Here is a 16,816-nt window from a genome sequence, read left to right as displayed (position 1 = left end):
AGAGCACTTGGAAGCTGATCTTCATAAATGCTGGATATGCTGCACCATGTTTCTCCTTTCAGCTCACCACTCCACGAAATTCAATTGTCTGAGAATCCCTGACTGAAGATCCAATTTTCCACATGTGTGGTTGTAAGTGAGCAACACACACACACGCACACACAACACACATACACACATGCACATACACATGCAGGCACACACAACACACACGCACACACAAACACACATACACATATGCACATACACTCATGCACGCACATACAACACACATACACATGCATGCACACACACACCTCATGTGTGGTCGCAAGTGGGCAACACACGCACGCATGCACACACACACACACACGGACGCCCACATCCACATACGTGCACACGCACATACATGCACACACACACAAACACACACACATACCTCAAGCCTGGAAAACTGATGAAAAATGAGAAGTAATGTTTGATCACAGGCACCTGACCCTGGGTCTGTAGGCACCTCAGGTGCCCCTGGAGAGGGAGAGGGCATCCTGTGTAGTAGCCAGGTCATGTTCTTCTGGTACATTCTAATCTGTCTATTCCAGGACTGCACAATCCCCAACACACACACACACACACACACACACACACACACACACATCCCGCTGCCCCCAGAACACCTGTCTGTGTACGTGGGTATGGACAGACATGCCACACGTGGTAAAGGGCCCTCCCTGCGAAGTTGTCTCTGAGGTCAGTTGTGTCTCGTGGGATGAAGTTCCACACTTAGAGATGGCACCCACCTGGGCCCACAGGTCATCTCTCTGTCCTCCTCAATCTCAAAAGCCATCTTTAGAGCCTGCCCTGAGAATAGGTCCTCCTCCAGGCCCCAGAGCCAGAAAGCCCACAGGTCCTGGCTACAGACTGGAGGTGGAGGTACTAAAGGGGCTGAAGGGCTGGCCAGGAAAGGCTTCAGGATGGGGGCCTCTTTGATGCTCACCCTGAGCCAGGCACCGATTTCACTACCCTGAAAGGTGACTGAGAAGCAGCAGAAGGCAGCCTTGCAAGATCAGATGGCCCCAGCCACCCCGCCCCACCAGTGAGCGCCCGCGCCCTGGAACAGCGCAACATCGCCACCGTGTGGCCAACAGCCTAAACAACAGCCGTTCAGACCCTGGAGTCTGTAGCTCAAGGTCTCTGGAAACCTCCAAACTGGGCCCAGGATTTTAAACCTTACCTTTTCCATAAAGTTCATCCTAATCTAAATTTCACTGCAATTCCTGCAGATTCTAGGTCTGAGTAGGACTCTCCATGGCTTCAATAAGCAGGACTTGAGTTAAACTTTCATTACATTTACCTGATTAGTAGCTAGAACAACAGCAATACAAGGTAGTTTGGGGGACAAGACAGACGGATTATCTCGAGCTCTCAGCAACGAAAACAGCTGGTCAGTAGGGGAAAGGCTCTGCGGGGCTGCACTGAGCGTGTGGGGGAGCAGCGGTGGCCCTCCCACCTCCTCCTCTACCCCTTCAGACCTCAGCTGTGGCCTTCACCCGGTTGAAGGAAAGGCTGGTCAGCAGCAGACGCACGCAGGCCTCTGGCCTCTCCCAGCCGCTGCAGGGCTGTGCTGCCATCCTCAGCAAGAAGGAATGGCTACAGCCTGCTGGCATTCCCATCCTGTCAGCTCAGGCTCTTGGACCGGAGACTTCTGTCTTCTTGAGAGGTATCATCACTGGGCCTGATGATGTGTCTGGCCTCCGGTGAGTTAGGGATTCTCAGCCTGATCTTCTGATCTCCAGCCAGAAGTAACGCGGGATTTGGCCCCATAATCTTTTTAAAAGGCATTGACACTTGATTGATTTTCCAGGGATCAAATGTTTCTGTACATTTAGGCAGGCTTCCAGGATCCTCCCAGGACCAAGAGCATCCTACAAACTGCAGCTCTGGGCATCTTGTGGAGCACTTGGCGATGTGCTGCTCTGTGGCACTTGGAGTGGCATGACCTACTGCTCTAATGGTGCTCTCCAACCTCACGAGAACAATTCTTAGAGCACAAGCTGCTGGCCCCACCCAGCAGGCCCCCCAGTTTCTGTTCAGGTCTGGGTGAAGCATGAGACTGCACCTATGAGTCCCAGGGGATCTCCCCACAAGAAACACTGTCACAGTGACACATCTTGTCCCACCCAGACTTCCCGCAGAGAGTCCAAAGGGTGGAGTGACCCCCGAAGGCTAGCCATCTGTGTTTTCACTCTGCTCCCCAGGTAAGAATCTGACATGGGGGAGTCAGCAGTCCAGAGACTGTTAAGCCGCAGTGGAGCTGAGGGTGCTGCAGTGGTGTGGACTGGACTGGCCTCCCTGAATCCCACTGCATGAGTGACCATGTCTACACCTGGGCCAAGCCCTGGCTGCCAAGGCTCATGCACACTTAGGAACCAGAGCACACATGGGCCCCGTGAAATCTCTCCATTTAACATAGACCATAGCTCAGCGCCTGCACGGGGCACCTCTGTCCAATGCAATCAGGAGGGAATGACTACGTCAGGCAGAAAAGGAATGGCATTTATAACACGGCAGCAACCGCACAGGAGCCCTTCAGGTCATCAGTCCTTCCACTTCCCACGCCTTGGTAAGATCAGGTGTTCCTTCCCTCCCCTGGGAGGAAAATGCAACACACATGCTCACACAGGTTCCAGGCAAAACTCACACCCTCAAAAGAGTAAAATGCTCAGGCCAGAATGAAAGAGGCAGTGCAAAGCCCACCTCCCCCGAGAAGCCTTGAAGGATTGCTCCAATCAGACTGTCTTTCCTCCCTTTGGTTTCCTCATTAACTCATGGCAGGCAAAGATCATTCACTGCACAAACGCATAGCATCTTCCAGGAGCAGGCCTAAGCCGAGGACACGGTGGTGAGCCACGGCTACCCTCTGCCTTCCCAACACTTGGCCATATATATTTATTTTGAGACAGAGTCTTGCTCTGTCGCTCTGTCCAGGCCGGAGTGCAATGGTGCGATCTTGGCTCACTGCAACTTCCGCCTCCCAGGTTGAAGTGATTCTCTTGGCTCAGCCTCCCGAATAGCTGGGATTATAGGCTCCCACCACCATGTCCAGCTAATTTTTGTATTTTTAGTAGAGACTGGGTTTCACCATATTGGCCAGGCTGATCTCAAACTCCTGACCTTGTGATCCTCCTGCCTCAGCCTTTCAAAGTACTGGGATGACAGGCATGACCCACCATGCCCAGCAAGAGGGAATATTTTAAATTAATAAGTAAAAATCAAGGGAGGCTGGAGGAGGTGGCTCAGCAAAAGGCCAAGGTGGGAAGATCACTTGAGCCCAGGTGTTCGAGACCAGCCTGGGAAACATAGTGAGACCCTGTCTCTACAAAAAAGAAATACAAAAATTAGCTGGGTGTGATGGTGGGCACCTCTAGTCCCTCAGCTGAGGCTGAGGCAGGAGGATGGCTTCAGCACAGGTGACTGAGGCTGCAATGAACTATGATCGTGTCACTGCACTCCAGCCTGGGTGACAGAGCAAGACCCTGACTCAAAAAAAAAAAAAAATCAAGGGGGATGACCCATCTGCTCAGTCCTTGCTGGACAGATAGGTATCCATGCACAGCCTCCTATCTGTGCCCGTGCATGCGTGTGCACACACACCCCCCACACACACACACTGCTCACATGACCACCTCCTCACCAAACACGAAGGCATGCTTCTGCCCATCTTCCTCTGACATAGCTCTTCCTCCTCCTAGATTGGACCTAGGCCTGGGCAGCCAGTGTGCCCCTCTCCACTGTCCCCACACTTTCCTCTCCCTGTATCACCAACCCGCATGTCCCTCCTACCAAGGGCACCAGGCCCCTAGTCCTGGAAGCTCCAGGTCAGAGCAAAACCCGCCCCTTGCTGGCCTGCAGAAGGCAATGGCGCTGTGGCCCCCGCTCAGCCTGACTCCAGGGTCTGTGCTGAGGGAATTTAAGACCAATTTTTTGTAAATTGAGCTAGGAAGAAGGAGGAAGGAGGGCACAACTCCATTAAGAAAAGAAGCTTACCTAAAAAGAAATAAAATGTTTTACTCATATACACAAATACACACACTGAAGCCCACCCTGGGAGCCAGTGAAACAATTCCTATCTCAGATCCGTTTGTTTTCCAGGGTCCTCCAAGCCTGGGCTTCCTGAAGAGCATGGCCCAACTGCTAAGGGCCCCACAGCCCAAAGTCCACAGCCCCACCACCTTCACCACGAGGCCCGAAGCTCCATTCCCGCTGCTCCGTAGAGATAGAGGAGGCAGACGTGCAGAAACCAGCCTCGGCTCAGCTTGGAGTTGCTGGGGAGGCTGTGTCTTCAAACCTTTGCCCCCAGTGGGGCCAGCAGAACCGCCAGTGTCCTCCCCTTCCACCTCCCAGCTCCACTTTGGAGGCTGAGGAAGCAGAGAGGTTTTCTAGGCAGATCTGGAGTCCCGGGGATGCAATTCACAGCCTCTGTTCTGGGGTCGCTGGTGCAGTCAGCGGTCCGGTCCCCAGGTACACATTTGGGTGGCCCCTGCCCCTACACCCCAGTTTCCTCTTTGATCCAGTCCCGAAACAGAGGGAGCCTCGTGTACACGCCTGGCTTGTTCCTCTGAGCGCAGCCATCTCCCCAGCTCACCACACCGGCCTGGAAGATCCGCCCATCTGCCTCCACGCTGGACAGAGGGCCCCCGGAGTCACCCTGGGCGGAAACAAGCCCTGCCGTGAGTCCCCTGCCCCACCTCTCCCGGGGCCCACCTGCCTCCCTCCTGCCCCTAGGCGCACCTGGCAGGAGTCCACGCCGCCGCTGAGGACACCCACGCACATCATGCGCGGCGTGATCTGCTGCGGCAGGAGGCTCTCGCAGGTGGTCTGGTTGATGACGCGGATCTCACCCTTCTGCAGGATCAGCGCACCGGTGCCTGGGAAGAGGGCAGGACGGGGCTGGGAGCCGGGCTGCGGCGGGGCAGCGTCATCCGATGCTCCCCACTGGTCATTTTCCTAGCAAAACTCTGGAACAGCCCAGATGCCAGGGGCTGACAAACGGGTAAATCGCGTCTACCCAATGGGCTCTGGCAATAGCAGCCACCTAGAGAAAGTAGGGGGCATGCTGAGATCTGCCAGGTGAGATGAGATGGAACAGATGCCATGTGGCAAACAGGGGTGAGGAAACAGAGAGGCGGAGGCAAGGCGCCGCAAACGCCGCCAGGGTTCTGGGAGGGCATTAGAGCTCGGCGTCCGGTTCCTTTTCTTTTTCCTCTCCAAAGTCTACAAATGCTATAGAGTGCATTTTTTCAATCCAGCGTCTGTCAACGAATGGCCTGCTTCCCTCCAAACCCACCCCCAACATGCCTTAAGCGCCACTGGGTTAAGGTGTGGCCATCTTCATTTTGCGGCTGAAGAAACGGGATCAGAGTTTAAGCAACTCGCTCAAGGTCACTCAGGTAGTTAGGGGCAAAGCCGGACCGCAAATCCCATGCCCCTTTTACTAAAGGCCTCCATTCCGCCCTGGACAGCCTCATCCTGCCAGACAAAGAGAGACTGGGGCAGCCCCCAGCCCCGAGGCTGGACATGCAGAGGCGACACGGCCTTAGGGGAAGGCCCCAGGCCCCTGCGGAGCCCTGGGCCAGCCTGAAGCTCACCTCCATACTGGGTGTGTCCCCAGCCCGTGACCCAGATGGCCTTGCCGGCAGGGAAGACATGCGAGGCATCCGGCAGGCAGATGGGCCGCACCGCGGAGCTGTACTCCACCGGCTGCTCCAGCTCCAGCAGCGCGATGTCGTAGTCGAAGGTGAAGTCGTTGAAGGAGGGGTGGGAGATGATGCGCTTGAGCCCGCGCTCCTGCACCTCCGGGGCGCTGCGCTTGCTCTGGTCGTGCAAGCCCAAGAAGGCTGTCCACTGCGTAGGGTCCGAGTACCTGGGAGGGAGAGCCACCGTGAGACGGCGCGGTCACTCGGGTCTGTGCACACGGCGCCGCAACCCTGTGCGTTCCCAGAGGACTGCGCATAGATGAGGCACAGCAGCTGTGCAGAGAAGACCACAGGGCCAGCTCTTACTCGATCTTGACCCTAAGCTAGAAACTACTAAGTGCCTCCCGCTGCAGCACGAAACCCCTCTTGACCTCTTTTCCCCCCTCCTCAAATACATTTTTAATCTGATGACCAAAAATTAGGTATGTTATGTACCTGATCTTTCACAGGAGGAATAACAGAAAAATCAATCCAAATAATTTTTAATGCAGTGGCATATATCCTGAGACCAAAATGAATTGAAAACTATGTTGAGTTGTATCTATTACGTTTGTTGTTGGCTATGGGATAGGTTTGGCGATTCTGAAGCTGTGCCATGTGCACTGCAGAGCCAGAGCCCATCCCAGTATGGGGAAAGGGAGGCACAGATGTGGAATGGGATCCGAGGTATCAGGAAATACTCATGATTTTTATTTTATTTGTTATTTTTTGAGACGGAGTCTCACTCTGTCACCCAAGCTAGAGTGCAGTGGCATGATCTCAGCTCACTGTAACCTTCGTCTCCTGGGTTCAAGCAATTCTCCCACCTCAGCCTCCCGAGTAGCTGGGACCACAGGCATCCGCAGCCACACCTGGCTGATTTTTGTATTTTTAGTGGAGACAGGGTTTCGCCATGTTGGCCAAGCTGGTCTTGAACTCCTGACCTCAAACGATCTGCCTGTCTGGGCTTCCCAAATTGCTGGGATTATAGGCAAAAGCCACTGACTGTGCCTGGCCGGCTCAAGATTTTTAAAAACTGACCTAAAAGCAGTGCTCTTCCCAGTAGCACCCAGAACTTAGTATCTAAATATTCTTCTCCATTGAAAGGAACCGGGGGTCCTTGGAAAAATGGTTGATTTCAGATCTGGGGCTTAAAGGGAAGGATAAAGAAAACCTGGAACATTGTTTCTGCAGGAAGCAAACGAGCACTCAAACACCAATGCGGCCCATCTGACAAAGCTAGCTAAAGTGAGGACGATAAGATCCCCAAAATAAATAGTGACAGAATGACAAAAAATAAAAAAAGGGCAGGGAGAATCCATTGGTCCACCCTGAATCTAAAGAGTAATTTCAAAAGAATTTATAAGGGGAGCAGGAAAGCTATTTTTTACAGAGAAAAAGCAGCCCCTGGCCGGGCGCGGTGGCTCACACCTGTGATCCCAGCACTTTGGGAGGCTGAGGCAGATCACCTGAGGTCAGGAGTTCAAGACCAGCCTGGCCAACATGGTGAAACCCCGTCTCTATTAAAAATACAAAAATTAGCCAAGTGGTGCACACCCGTGATCCTAGCTACTCGTGAGGCTGAAGCAGGAGAATCGCTTGAACCCGAGAGGCAGAGGTTGTAACAAGCCAAGATCACACCACTGAACTCCAGCCTGGGCAACAGAGTGAGACTCTGTCGCAAAAAAAAATGAAATGAAATGAAATGAAAGAAAGAAAGAGAAAGAGAAAAAAAGAAAAAGCAGCCGCTAAATGCTGAAAAAATTGTACAAAAAGTAACCACATTCGTATCTGCCACAGTAATAATCAACACACGTAAGAATCACCAACAGACACAGACACCAGGTAAAATATGGCTGGGGAATGAGGCGCTCAACGCTGATTGAAAGAATCACCTGCAATGATGTATTCACAGCCAAGGGGAAGCTTGGCTGGGTGCCCCCAGCCAGGTACTCAGGCTCCACCCAGGGATCATGCACTCCCTGAAAAGGGTACAGCACCACCCAGGCACTGCTTGCTAACTCAACCATGAAAATACAGTCAGGAAAACCCAAATTGAGAGGCATCCCGTAAGATAACTGGCCAGGACTTTTCAAAAAAGTCATGCCATAAAAGACCACAAATAAAAGGCTTAGAGAAACTGTTCTTGATTAAAAAGAGATTAAAGAAACCTAATGACCAAATACAAGGCATGAACTTTCACTGCATCCTAGCACTGTTTAAAAAGCTCTAAAGAAGATCAGGTGTGGTGGCTCACGCCTGTAATCCCAGCACTTTGGGAGGCCGAGGTGGGTGGATCACCTGAGGTCAGGAGTTGGAGACCAGCCTGGCCAACATATAGTGAAACCCAGTCTCTACTAAAAATACAAAAATTAGCCAGGCGTGGTAGCACATACCTGTAATCCCAGCTACTCCAGAGGCTGAGACAGGAGAATCACCTGAATCTGGGAGGCAGAAGTTGCAGTGAGCTGAGATCACGCTGCTGCACTCCAGACTGGAAAATAGAGTGCATCTCAAAAAAAAAAAAAAAAAAAAAGCTCTAAAGAAGAACATGCTGGACATGATGGGAGGACATTTATGACGAGCATGGCAGCTCACAGCACAAAGCAATGCCGCCATTTCTCAGTGTGTGAGAATGTCCTTGTTCTTGACCTCGTACCACCAGGCCGAGGCACCTGGTGGGAAGCCTCACAGTGGCTCCTCCTTACTAGGAAACAGTTCTGAAAAATACGTGCTCTGCAAACAGAGAGAAAGCAAACGTGATTAACTCAATTACTGAATGTAGATCAAAGGTATAAGAGTGTTCACTGTCCTAGTCCTTTTCTTCTTTCATTGTATTTACAACATTTTTCTCGGTCTGAAAAATTTCAAAATAAAACATTGGAAAAATACATATTTAACATAGAAAATGTGTGTGGCAAGAGAAAGGCGTGAAGACCCGCTTGATTTTCCCTGACCTCTCAGGAAAGTCAAGAGGCTACTGAACGGCTCAGCCAAGGCACCTCCCTCACCCTGGAGCGTTGAACGAGCCTCTGCCTCCGCATCTCTCCCCGAGCCCGCCGAAGCCCTGGTCCGCTCTCGCTACCTTGGCATCCATCACCTTCTGGCCTTTCTTTTTTCTGAGATGGAGTCTTGCTCTGTTGCCCAGGCTGGAATGCAGTGGCGTGATCTGGGCTCACGGAAACCTCGGCCTCCCGGGCTCAAACAATCCTCTCACTTTAGCCTCCCGAGCAGATGGAATTACTGGTGCGCGCCACCATGCTCAGCTAATTTTTGTAGAGATGAGGTTTCACTATGTTGTCCAGGCTGGTCTCAAACTCCTGACCTCAGGTGATCCACCTGCCTCAGTCTCCCAAAATGCTAGGATCACAGGTGTGAGCCACCATGCCCGGTCCCCTTCTGGCCTTTCTTACAGCCATCTCCCCACAGAATCGTACGCCTAAGCCAAAGCACAGCTCTCCAACCTGGGCTATGCCCAATCTTGCTTCACTGTCTGTAATCTGTTGCCACCAGAAAATGACTTCCCAAAAGCTGCTTTTGTGAGATCCTTTTCATCTCATTCCACACCCTGAAAGGATTCCTAAGAGCTGCCAGGCAAGGCCTTGTGACCCATCCAGGCCTGCGTTCACCATGAATCGGCCTGACCTTTCTAACTGTGCCCCAGCCATGTACTCACCCCCCGACCCCCATTCACTCAACAATGGGCATCTGTGATGCAATCTATGACCCAGTCTTCAGGTTCACAGTGTACATGGGGAGAGACATGAAAACCAGTAATTACAGTGCGATGTGAAGGGTTCCACAGAGGACTGGGTAGAAAGCTGTGGAAGAGGACAGGCTGGCAGCTGGAAAACAAAGCAAGTTATGAACCAAGCCTCAACATTACATAGGCCTGGCCAGCCCCGGCCTGCAGGGGTGAAGAATGCTGCATGTTGAAAGAGAGCAAAGGCAGCCAGGTGCGGTGGCTCATGCCTGTAATCCCAGCACTTTGAGAGGCTGAGGCGGGTGGATCACCTGAGGTCAGGAGTTCGAGACCAGCCTAGCTAACATAATGAAACCCCATTTCTACTACAAATACAAAAAAGTTAGCTGGGCGTGGTGGCACGCACCTGTAATCCCAGCTACTCAGGAGGCTGAGGCAGGAGAATTCCTGGAACCCGGGAGGGGGAAGGTGCAGTGAGCTGAGATGGTGCCATTGCACTCCAACATGGGCAACAAGAGTGAAACTCCATCTCCAAAAAAAAGAGAGAGCGAGAGAGCAAACGCATGTTTAGGAAGCCCCCACATTGAACATGGGGAAGGTGAGAATTGCACTGGAGACTGAGGCTGGATGGACTCAGTATAAAGAAGGAGTTGTTGGGAGGCCGAGGTGGGCGGATCACGAGGTCAAGAGATGAAGATCATTCTGGCCAATATGATGAAACCCCGTCTCTACTAAAAATACAAAAATTAGCCGGGTGTTTGGCATGTGCCTGTAGTTCCAGCTACTTGTGAGGCTGAGGCGGAAGAATCACTTGAACCCAGGAGGCGGAGGTTGCAGTGAGCTGAGACTGCGCCACTGTGCTCCAGCCTGACAACAGAGTAAGACTCCATCTCAAAAAAAATAAAAATAAAAAATAAAAGGAGTTGAACTCCATCAATATAAAGAAGGAGATCCTGCTTTATACTGCAAGCCGTGGCAGGCACTGAAGCAAGAGATTGGCATGACCAGATTTTGGGAAGACCATGCTGGGCTTGAGTGGTGCTGACCAGCGTGCTGAGAGGGGAGGAAGCAGATGGGGAGAGGCGCTGCAGTTGCCCTGGCTACGGTGAGCTAGGATGGGCAAGGTGGTGGCAGTGCAAATGAAAGACAGTAGAGATGCTTCAGGAACTCAGGAGGTGAGGATGTAGCTGAAAGGGTGTCATGGGATGAGGCAGAGGGGAGAGCCATCCTTGTCCCTCTGGCTCCATTCCCCATGACCCCAACACCCAGCACGGATGCCCCCATCCAGCTCTTTGCCCTGTGCCTGCAGGTTTCCACCTCGCTCCTCCAAGCCCACGCCATTCACCCGGCGACCTCAGCTCAACACCTCGCTTTCCCAAAGCCCTCTCTGCAAACCCAGCCAACATCAATCAGTCGAACAATATTTGATTACATCAGCAGACTCAGCCTCTAATTGTTTAAGGCATGCGCGTCTACCAGCAGCTGAGAGACCGGCTGTGAAGATGCAGCCACCGGTATCCCCCAGGGTGACCACCAGGGGCTGCAGTGCAGTTGGAAATCGCTAGTGTTCAGGTAGAACTTCTGATGTCCCACTCACTCTTCTCAATGCTGACACAGTAAACGGTTTTATCCCCAAAACAGCCCCGCAAGGTAGGGTCACCCTTTTTAAGATGAAGACTCAGGCACAGAGAAGGTAACTTGCCCAGGCTCATATAGCTAACATGTCATAGGCCACATTGAACCTAGGCAGCCTATGCATTTAACCACAACGTGATGCTGCCTCCCGGCAATGCCCGATGAGTGCATGATGACTTAGCCACGTGCTCAGGGTCCCTTGACGCCAGGCCCCTGCACACCTCACATCTCCCTGCCTCTGCACATGACAGTCCCTTTGCCTGGAAGGTCTGAGCCACCTGGTCAAGCTGACAAACACCCTCACCTTCAACCCTCAGTTCAGACACCCTTGTTGGGTGTCACCAACAGTCACCCTCCCCAGCCCCTCAGGCATGTGGGTTTGGAATTCTAAACTCCACATCCTGGGCCCAAGGGGGCCTGGACACAGCCCTGGCACAGCACTTACTGTGCGTGGGTGTCATGTCTTGTCCCTACCCTCACAAGTCTGTGACGCATAATCTGCAGGGACCAAGTGTTGGTCTCTCTAGTGCCAACAGTAACTATGGGTGTTGAATATTAATTGCACTATTCATTGGCAGAAGTATGACTAATGACCAACAGAGGATGAAGGAGAAGGAAATGAAAAAGGAAACGATGGAACAAAGGAAAAGAGGAAGCAGTGCAGGATGGCAGGGCAGTTCTTAGTATATACACAGCCGTTTCCTGGATCCACCTGCTGACGGGGTCTAGACATGACACCATGGTGACAATGAGCACACTGAGCATGCGAACCTTGGTCTCTAAATACCATCCCCAGTAAAGGACTCCTTGGAGAAATGGCTGATCCTAGGACTGGGCTGGGGAAGCACAAGATGAGCCTAGAGTACCTGGTAGTGCCAGAAAGCAAGGACGTGACTCAAAAAAGGAAAGAATGGGGCATGTCAAAGAGACACTGAAGCTGCCATCAAGAGCTGTGGTCAGGCCAGGCATGGTGGCTCATCTCTGTAATGCCAGCACTTCGGGAGGCCAAGATGGGAGGATCACTTCAGCCAAGAGTTGGAGGCCAGGCTTAGCAAGACTGTCTCTGCAAAAATTTTAAACTAGCTGGGTATGGTGGCATGTGCCTGTAGTTCCAGGTACTTGGGAGGCTGAGGCAGGAGGATCGCTCAAGCCCAGGAGTTCAAGGCTGCAGTGAGCTATGATTTGCACCATTGCACATAAGCTCCCAATACTCCAAAAAGAAAATCGTTCCTGCTCTGTGTGGAGTTGAGTGTGACAAAATGAGACAAGGGACAGTCTGAGGCTAGACAAAGCCATATGTCAAGCATCCAGTGAGGCCAGGGACCACAGAGTCGGCTCCACTCCCCTCAGGTTCTTGCTGTCCATCTTCATCACCTGAGCCCTATGCATGTGTCTGAGAGCACTCCACCTGTGCCGCAGGCCTCCCTTCTGCTGTGGGCCCATCTCTCCTCCCTGCTAAGGGCAGCTGAGGGCCTGGGTTGTCTGCTCCCGGAGCTGCCAACAGGAAGCCCATCCCCTCCTCCCGAGGGCAGAATCTTCTAGAAGGGCCACACCCCTGCACCTGCCTCTTCAGAGCAAGCCAGGCCCTAACACTCCTTCCTGCAACCAATGGCCAGACACACAGAGAGGCCGGGAGCTAAGACACAAGTAGCTCAGCCCAGCATTGTGCCGCCGTTCCTGCAACGCCCACGTGACCCTTCCAGGCCTCTCATCCGCCTGTGTGTCTGAGGCCATGACATGATGAACACCTTCTGTGCGCCAGGCACAGTGCTGTGTCTCAAGTACAGCATCATATTTAATTCTCACAACTCTTAGGGTAGGGACTGATACTATCACCATCATCAGTGAAGAACCCAAGGCCTAGGAAGTTTGAATAACCTGCCAAAGTCATTGGCAAGCCAGAGCTGGAGCATGACTCCAAAGCTCATGTTGGCCAATCCCGAGGAGTCACACAGTGCAGGCTCACTGCAACTTGGAGACCACACCGGTTCTCAAGTCTGGCTCTGCCCCTTAAGAGCTGTGCCATCCTCAGCAAATGTCCCTATTTCTCTGAACCTTACTTTCTGTAAAATGAGGATACAACAGACCTGCCTAACTTGCTAGGGGGTTTTAGGAGAGGCTCAGAGACAGCATTTGGCTGTGAATGGGCACCAGATGCAGTGAGCTGTTATCATTACTGTTACGAAGCCCCGTCCTGGGATATCTGCTCATTTGGTTTGGATGTTTGTCACCTCCAAATCTCATGCTGAGATGGGGTTCCCAGTGCTGGAGGTGGGGCGTGGTGGGAGGTGTTTTGGTCACGGATCCCTCCTGAGTGGCTTGGTGCCCTCCCCGTGGTGATGAGTGAGTTCTGAGTTCACAGGAGGCTAGCTGCTTAAGAGTCTGTGATCTCCCCGTGCTCTCTCTTGCTCCCGCTCTCACCGTGTGATGTGCCGGCTCCCCCTTCACCTTCTGCCATGGTTGGAAGCTCCCTGAGGCCCTCACCAGAAGCAGAGGCTGGTGCCACGCTTCCTCTACGACCTGCAGAACCATGAGCCACATATATCTCTTTGCTTTATAAATGACCCAGGCTCAGGTGTTTCTTTAGAGCAACTCAAGAATGGACTAACACATGTGCCCACCCCTCCGATGCCCTGCCCCAGTGCCAACCCACCCTGGCATGACTCACAGACGCAAGATGCCAGCAAGGAGATTCCCTGCTGCCCACCCAGTGACCCACCTGAATCCCCTGTCGTCGATGTAGCAGTGTGCGGCAGAGACCAGCCAGCTGGGAGAGATGAGGGAAGCACCGCAGATGTGCCCCTGGCCCAGCGCGTGCAGGCTCACCTGCCAGGGCCACTCGCCCTCGTCCGCATCCGTGCCCCCCACAACACGAGCCTGTCTGGTGAATGACCGCAGCCCACAGTCTGCAGAGGGGGCAGAGAACCAGAGAGAACAGCAAGTCAAGGTGAGGACACCGAACCCCAAGGGGACACATGGTGGGTACCAGGAGACCCCATGTGGGGAAGCCAGCTTTCGGCGTGCACAGCACTGCTGGAGCGGCCACAGCATGAGAGACCCCAAAACTATCTTCGAGCTTCACAGACTCCCACCATGCCCCTCTCTCTCCCCGCTCCCAAATTCAAACCCTCATCTTCCCACCTCCCCCTCCCACACAAATGCAACGAGGGCCTCCAGAGGCCATCTGGTCAGCTTCATTTTGATTTGGGTGTCATCTGCCTGATTTGACATCTTTTGGGACGTCGCAGGGGAGGGAGTGGCAGAAAGAGGCTTGTCTGGATGCTGAAGGGCACAGCTCTCAGAGGGACAAATGAACCAGTGATGTGATTGACACAGACTAGCTGCAGCTGGGCTCAACTCTAACCTGTGGCCGCCAACGCTTCTGAAACACAGAGACTGCAAATTAAAGTATGGGCGGGCAAGGGTGAGACCCTGCCTTGGGCTTGGGTGAGCGGGGCTGCTCTTTCCCAGGTTACTCCCACAGCTGTGTCTACAGAGCAGGCGCCAGCCCCGCACTGCAGCCACGACCTCGCCATGCCACAGAAGCCCTGAGATGCTGGCTGCCCAGGCCGTTCTCTAAGAACAGAGTCAGCCCATGGAGTGGTACCTTCATGCCAACTGGCAAGGCTATCCTTTCCTCCAGGAGACACACCCTCTCACCCAAGTGCAGAGCTGCTAAGTGAGGCTGCTACGTGAGCTGCTCAGTGAGCACTTGACACAGTGAACAACCTGCACCACCGTACTCGGATGCCCCGCTCACCGCAGTCCTTCTCATCCGAGCCGTCGCTACAGTCCTTCGTCCCGTCACACTCAGGGTTGCCCTTGCTCAAGCAGAGCCCGTTCTGGCAGCGGTAGGTGTGCTTGGTACAAGTGACGACGTTCACTATTCAAGGAGGACACAGGGAGGGAATGAATTCCTCCACAGCATCCGACCCGAAGCCAGAAACCCCCAGTGGCAACTCACGATCCCTGCACCTTACCCCTCACCAGGCCTGCCCCACCCAAGCCCACTGGCCTCCTCGCCCTGCTACAGGTTCTCCACCTTCCGGAAAATTCTCCCCCAACTGGCGCCCTCTCTCATCAGTGAACACACAGGTGGTTTGTGTTCATTAAACTTGGGGTACCCTGCACGTGGGTGTGCTCAGGGCAGCCTCCACCAGGGGCAAAGCCTCCCAGCAAGAAGGTGGATGGGGCGGCCTCACCCCTGGAGCAGGAGGCCTCGTCGGACCCGTCCCCACAGTCGTCCTTCCCATTACACTGCTGGCTCTTCGAGAGGCACTTCCCATTGGAACACTTGAAGGTCTCGGCCGGACAACCTGGAAAGGCACGGGGACTCAGCCACCAGGAGCCACCTGCCCGCCCTGGCCACCCACGTGCCCCGGCGGCACCCTCCCCCAGCACTCACTGCACGCCAGCTCGTCGCTGTTGTCTCCGCAGTCATTCACACTGTCACAGACCCAGAAAAGGGGCTTGCAGAACTTGTTCTGGCACGTGAACTGGTGGGTGGCGTTGCAAACTGGAGCGGGGTAAGGGGAGGGTCAGCCGCGAGGCCCTCATCACTCACTGCTTCCCCAGGATAGGCACTCAGAGCTCCCTGGGGACCACTTTCCCATCTGCAGAGAGGCCCAAGTGTCCCTGCTCCACTAGCTACCAAGCTGACCTCAGCACTTCCCAGATACCCCACCTCCTGCCCCACAGAGGCCAAGATCTCCACACGGCAGGGTGGGAAGGGAGGCCAGAGGTCTCTACACAGGGCCAAGAGCAAACTTCCACCACCTCTGGCCTTTCTGCCTTGGCAGTCAGCCCAGCAGGTCCATGGGATGCAGTCAGGGCTGGGAAGGAGGGTGGGGGACGGGGCTCCTAGCCCAACTCACTGCAGTCAAGCTCATCGCTGTAGTCGGTGCAATCGGCCCAGCCATCACAGCGCAGCTCCTTCCGGATACACCGCCCCGTGCGGCACGTGAACTGCCCAGGGCACGCTGCGGGCACAGGCAGACCTGAGACCCCCCGTACCCACCTGCCTCCCTCTGGGGGCTCCCGGCTCCCCGCCTCAGGCCAACCTCCCAGCCACAAACACAGAGGAGCAGGACGAGCGCTGTGGCCCAGGGCAGGGATTGCCCAGGCCCACCAAGCTGTGACAAAGGTGTTTCTGCACCTGCAGCCAGTGTGGTGGAGGGCTGGCCACAGACCCTAACCTGGGCTGGTGGGGTCCCTCCCCACCACTGAGGACCGGGGCCCAGGAAGCCCCAGGCACCCTGCAGAGAGACCGGCTGGTTGCAGAACCTGCTGGGCCGCCTGGGGTCGCTGAGGGCCAGGCCCTGCCTGTGACGCTCAGCAGGTCCCCGATGCATTGAACATGTCCTATCCAAATGCAGCGTGGCATAGCGTGCTTCCTTCACTCTAAACATTTTCCACATTTCAATGTTTCTGAAATCAGGAGTCATCTGACCACTTTGCAGATGACAAAGTTGTAAGGAGGCCATTGTCACCACCTCGGCACAGGTACACTTCAGTCACAGGTAAGTGTTTAGATCAAAGGTGTTGGTTCGTCCGAGTGCACTTTGGGTGGTGAGCCAGGCCCTTGAATTTTACCTTAAATCTGGATTCCTAAGCATGGTTACATGTCTTCCCAAAGCTATTCTATGACACAGGGTTGAAATAAAAACACATCATATACGTGAAAGAACCGCTGCTCACACAGCCAACAGTACTTCCTAATGTGTCTCAGAATTACGCTATTAATCCTAACGGTGCTAACAGGCCACAG

The 16,816-nt window shown here is 53.8% G+C and overlaps 1 protein-coding gene across 1 annotated transcript in view; it reads right to left on the bottom strand.

Annotated features, from left to right (window-relative positions):
* Positions 1–4,024: 4,024 nt before the first annotated feature.
* Positions 4,025–16,816, bottom strand: part of ST14 (ST14 transmembrane serine protease matriptase) — a 46,144-nt gene continuing 33,352 nt past the window's right edge. Inside the window, exons 12-19 of the mRNA XM_012476985.2 lie at positions 15,924–16,028; positions 15,455–15,565; positions 15,252–15,365; positions 14,810–14,932; positions 13,769–13,955; positions 5,625–5,899; positions 4,768–4,904; positions 4,025–4,684 (exon numbers count right to left, since the gene is read on the bottom strand). Of these exons, the coding sequence (XP_012332408.2) occupies positions 4,523–4,684; positions 4,768–4,904; positions 5,625–5,899; positions 13,769–13,955; positions 14,810–14,932; positions 15,252–15,365; positions 15,455–15,565; positions 15,924–16,028 (1,214 nt within the window). The 3' untranslated portion in view covers positions 4,025–4,522. The remainder of the gene's footprint in view (positions 4,685–4,767; positions 4,905–5,624; positions 5,900–13,768; positions 13,956–14,809; positions 14,933–15,251; positions 15,366–15,454; positions 15,566–15,923; positions 16,029–16,816) is intronic.

This window comes from Aotus nancymaae, unplaced genomic scaffold (genome assembly GCF_030222135.1).
Source record: "Aotus nancymaae isolate 86718 unplaced genomic scaffold, 86718_ANA_hifiasm-v0.15.2.pri h1tg000012l, whole genome shotgun sequence".
Taxonomy (NCBI): domain Eukaryota; kingdom Metazoa; phylum Chordata; class Mammalia; order Primates; family Aotidae; genus Aotus; species Aotus nancymaae.
Note: the sequence above shows the minus strand (reverse complement) of the source record. Positions and strands in the feature narration are given on the sequence as shown.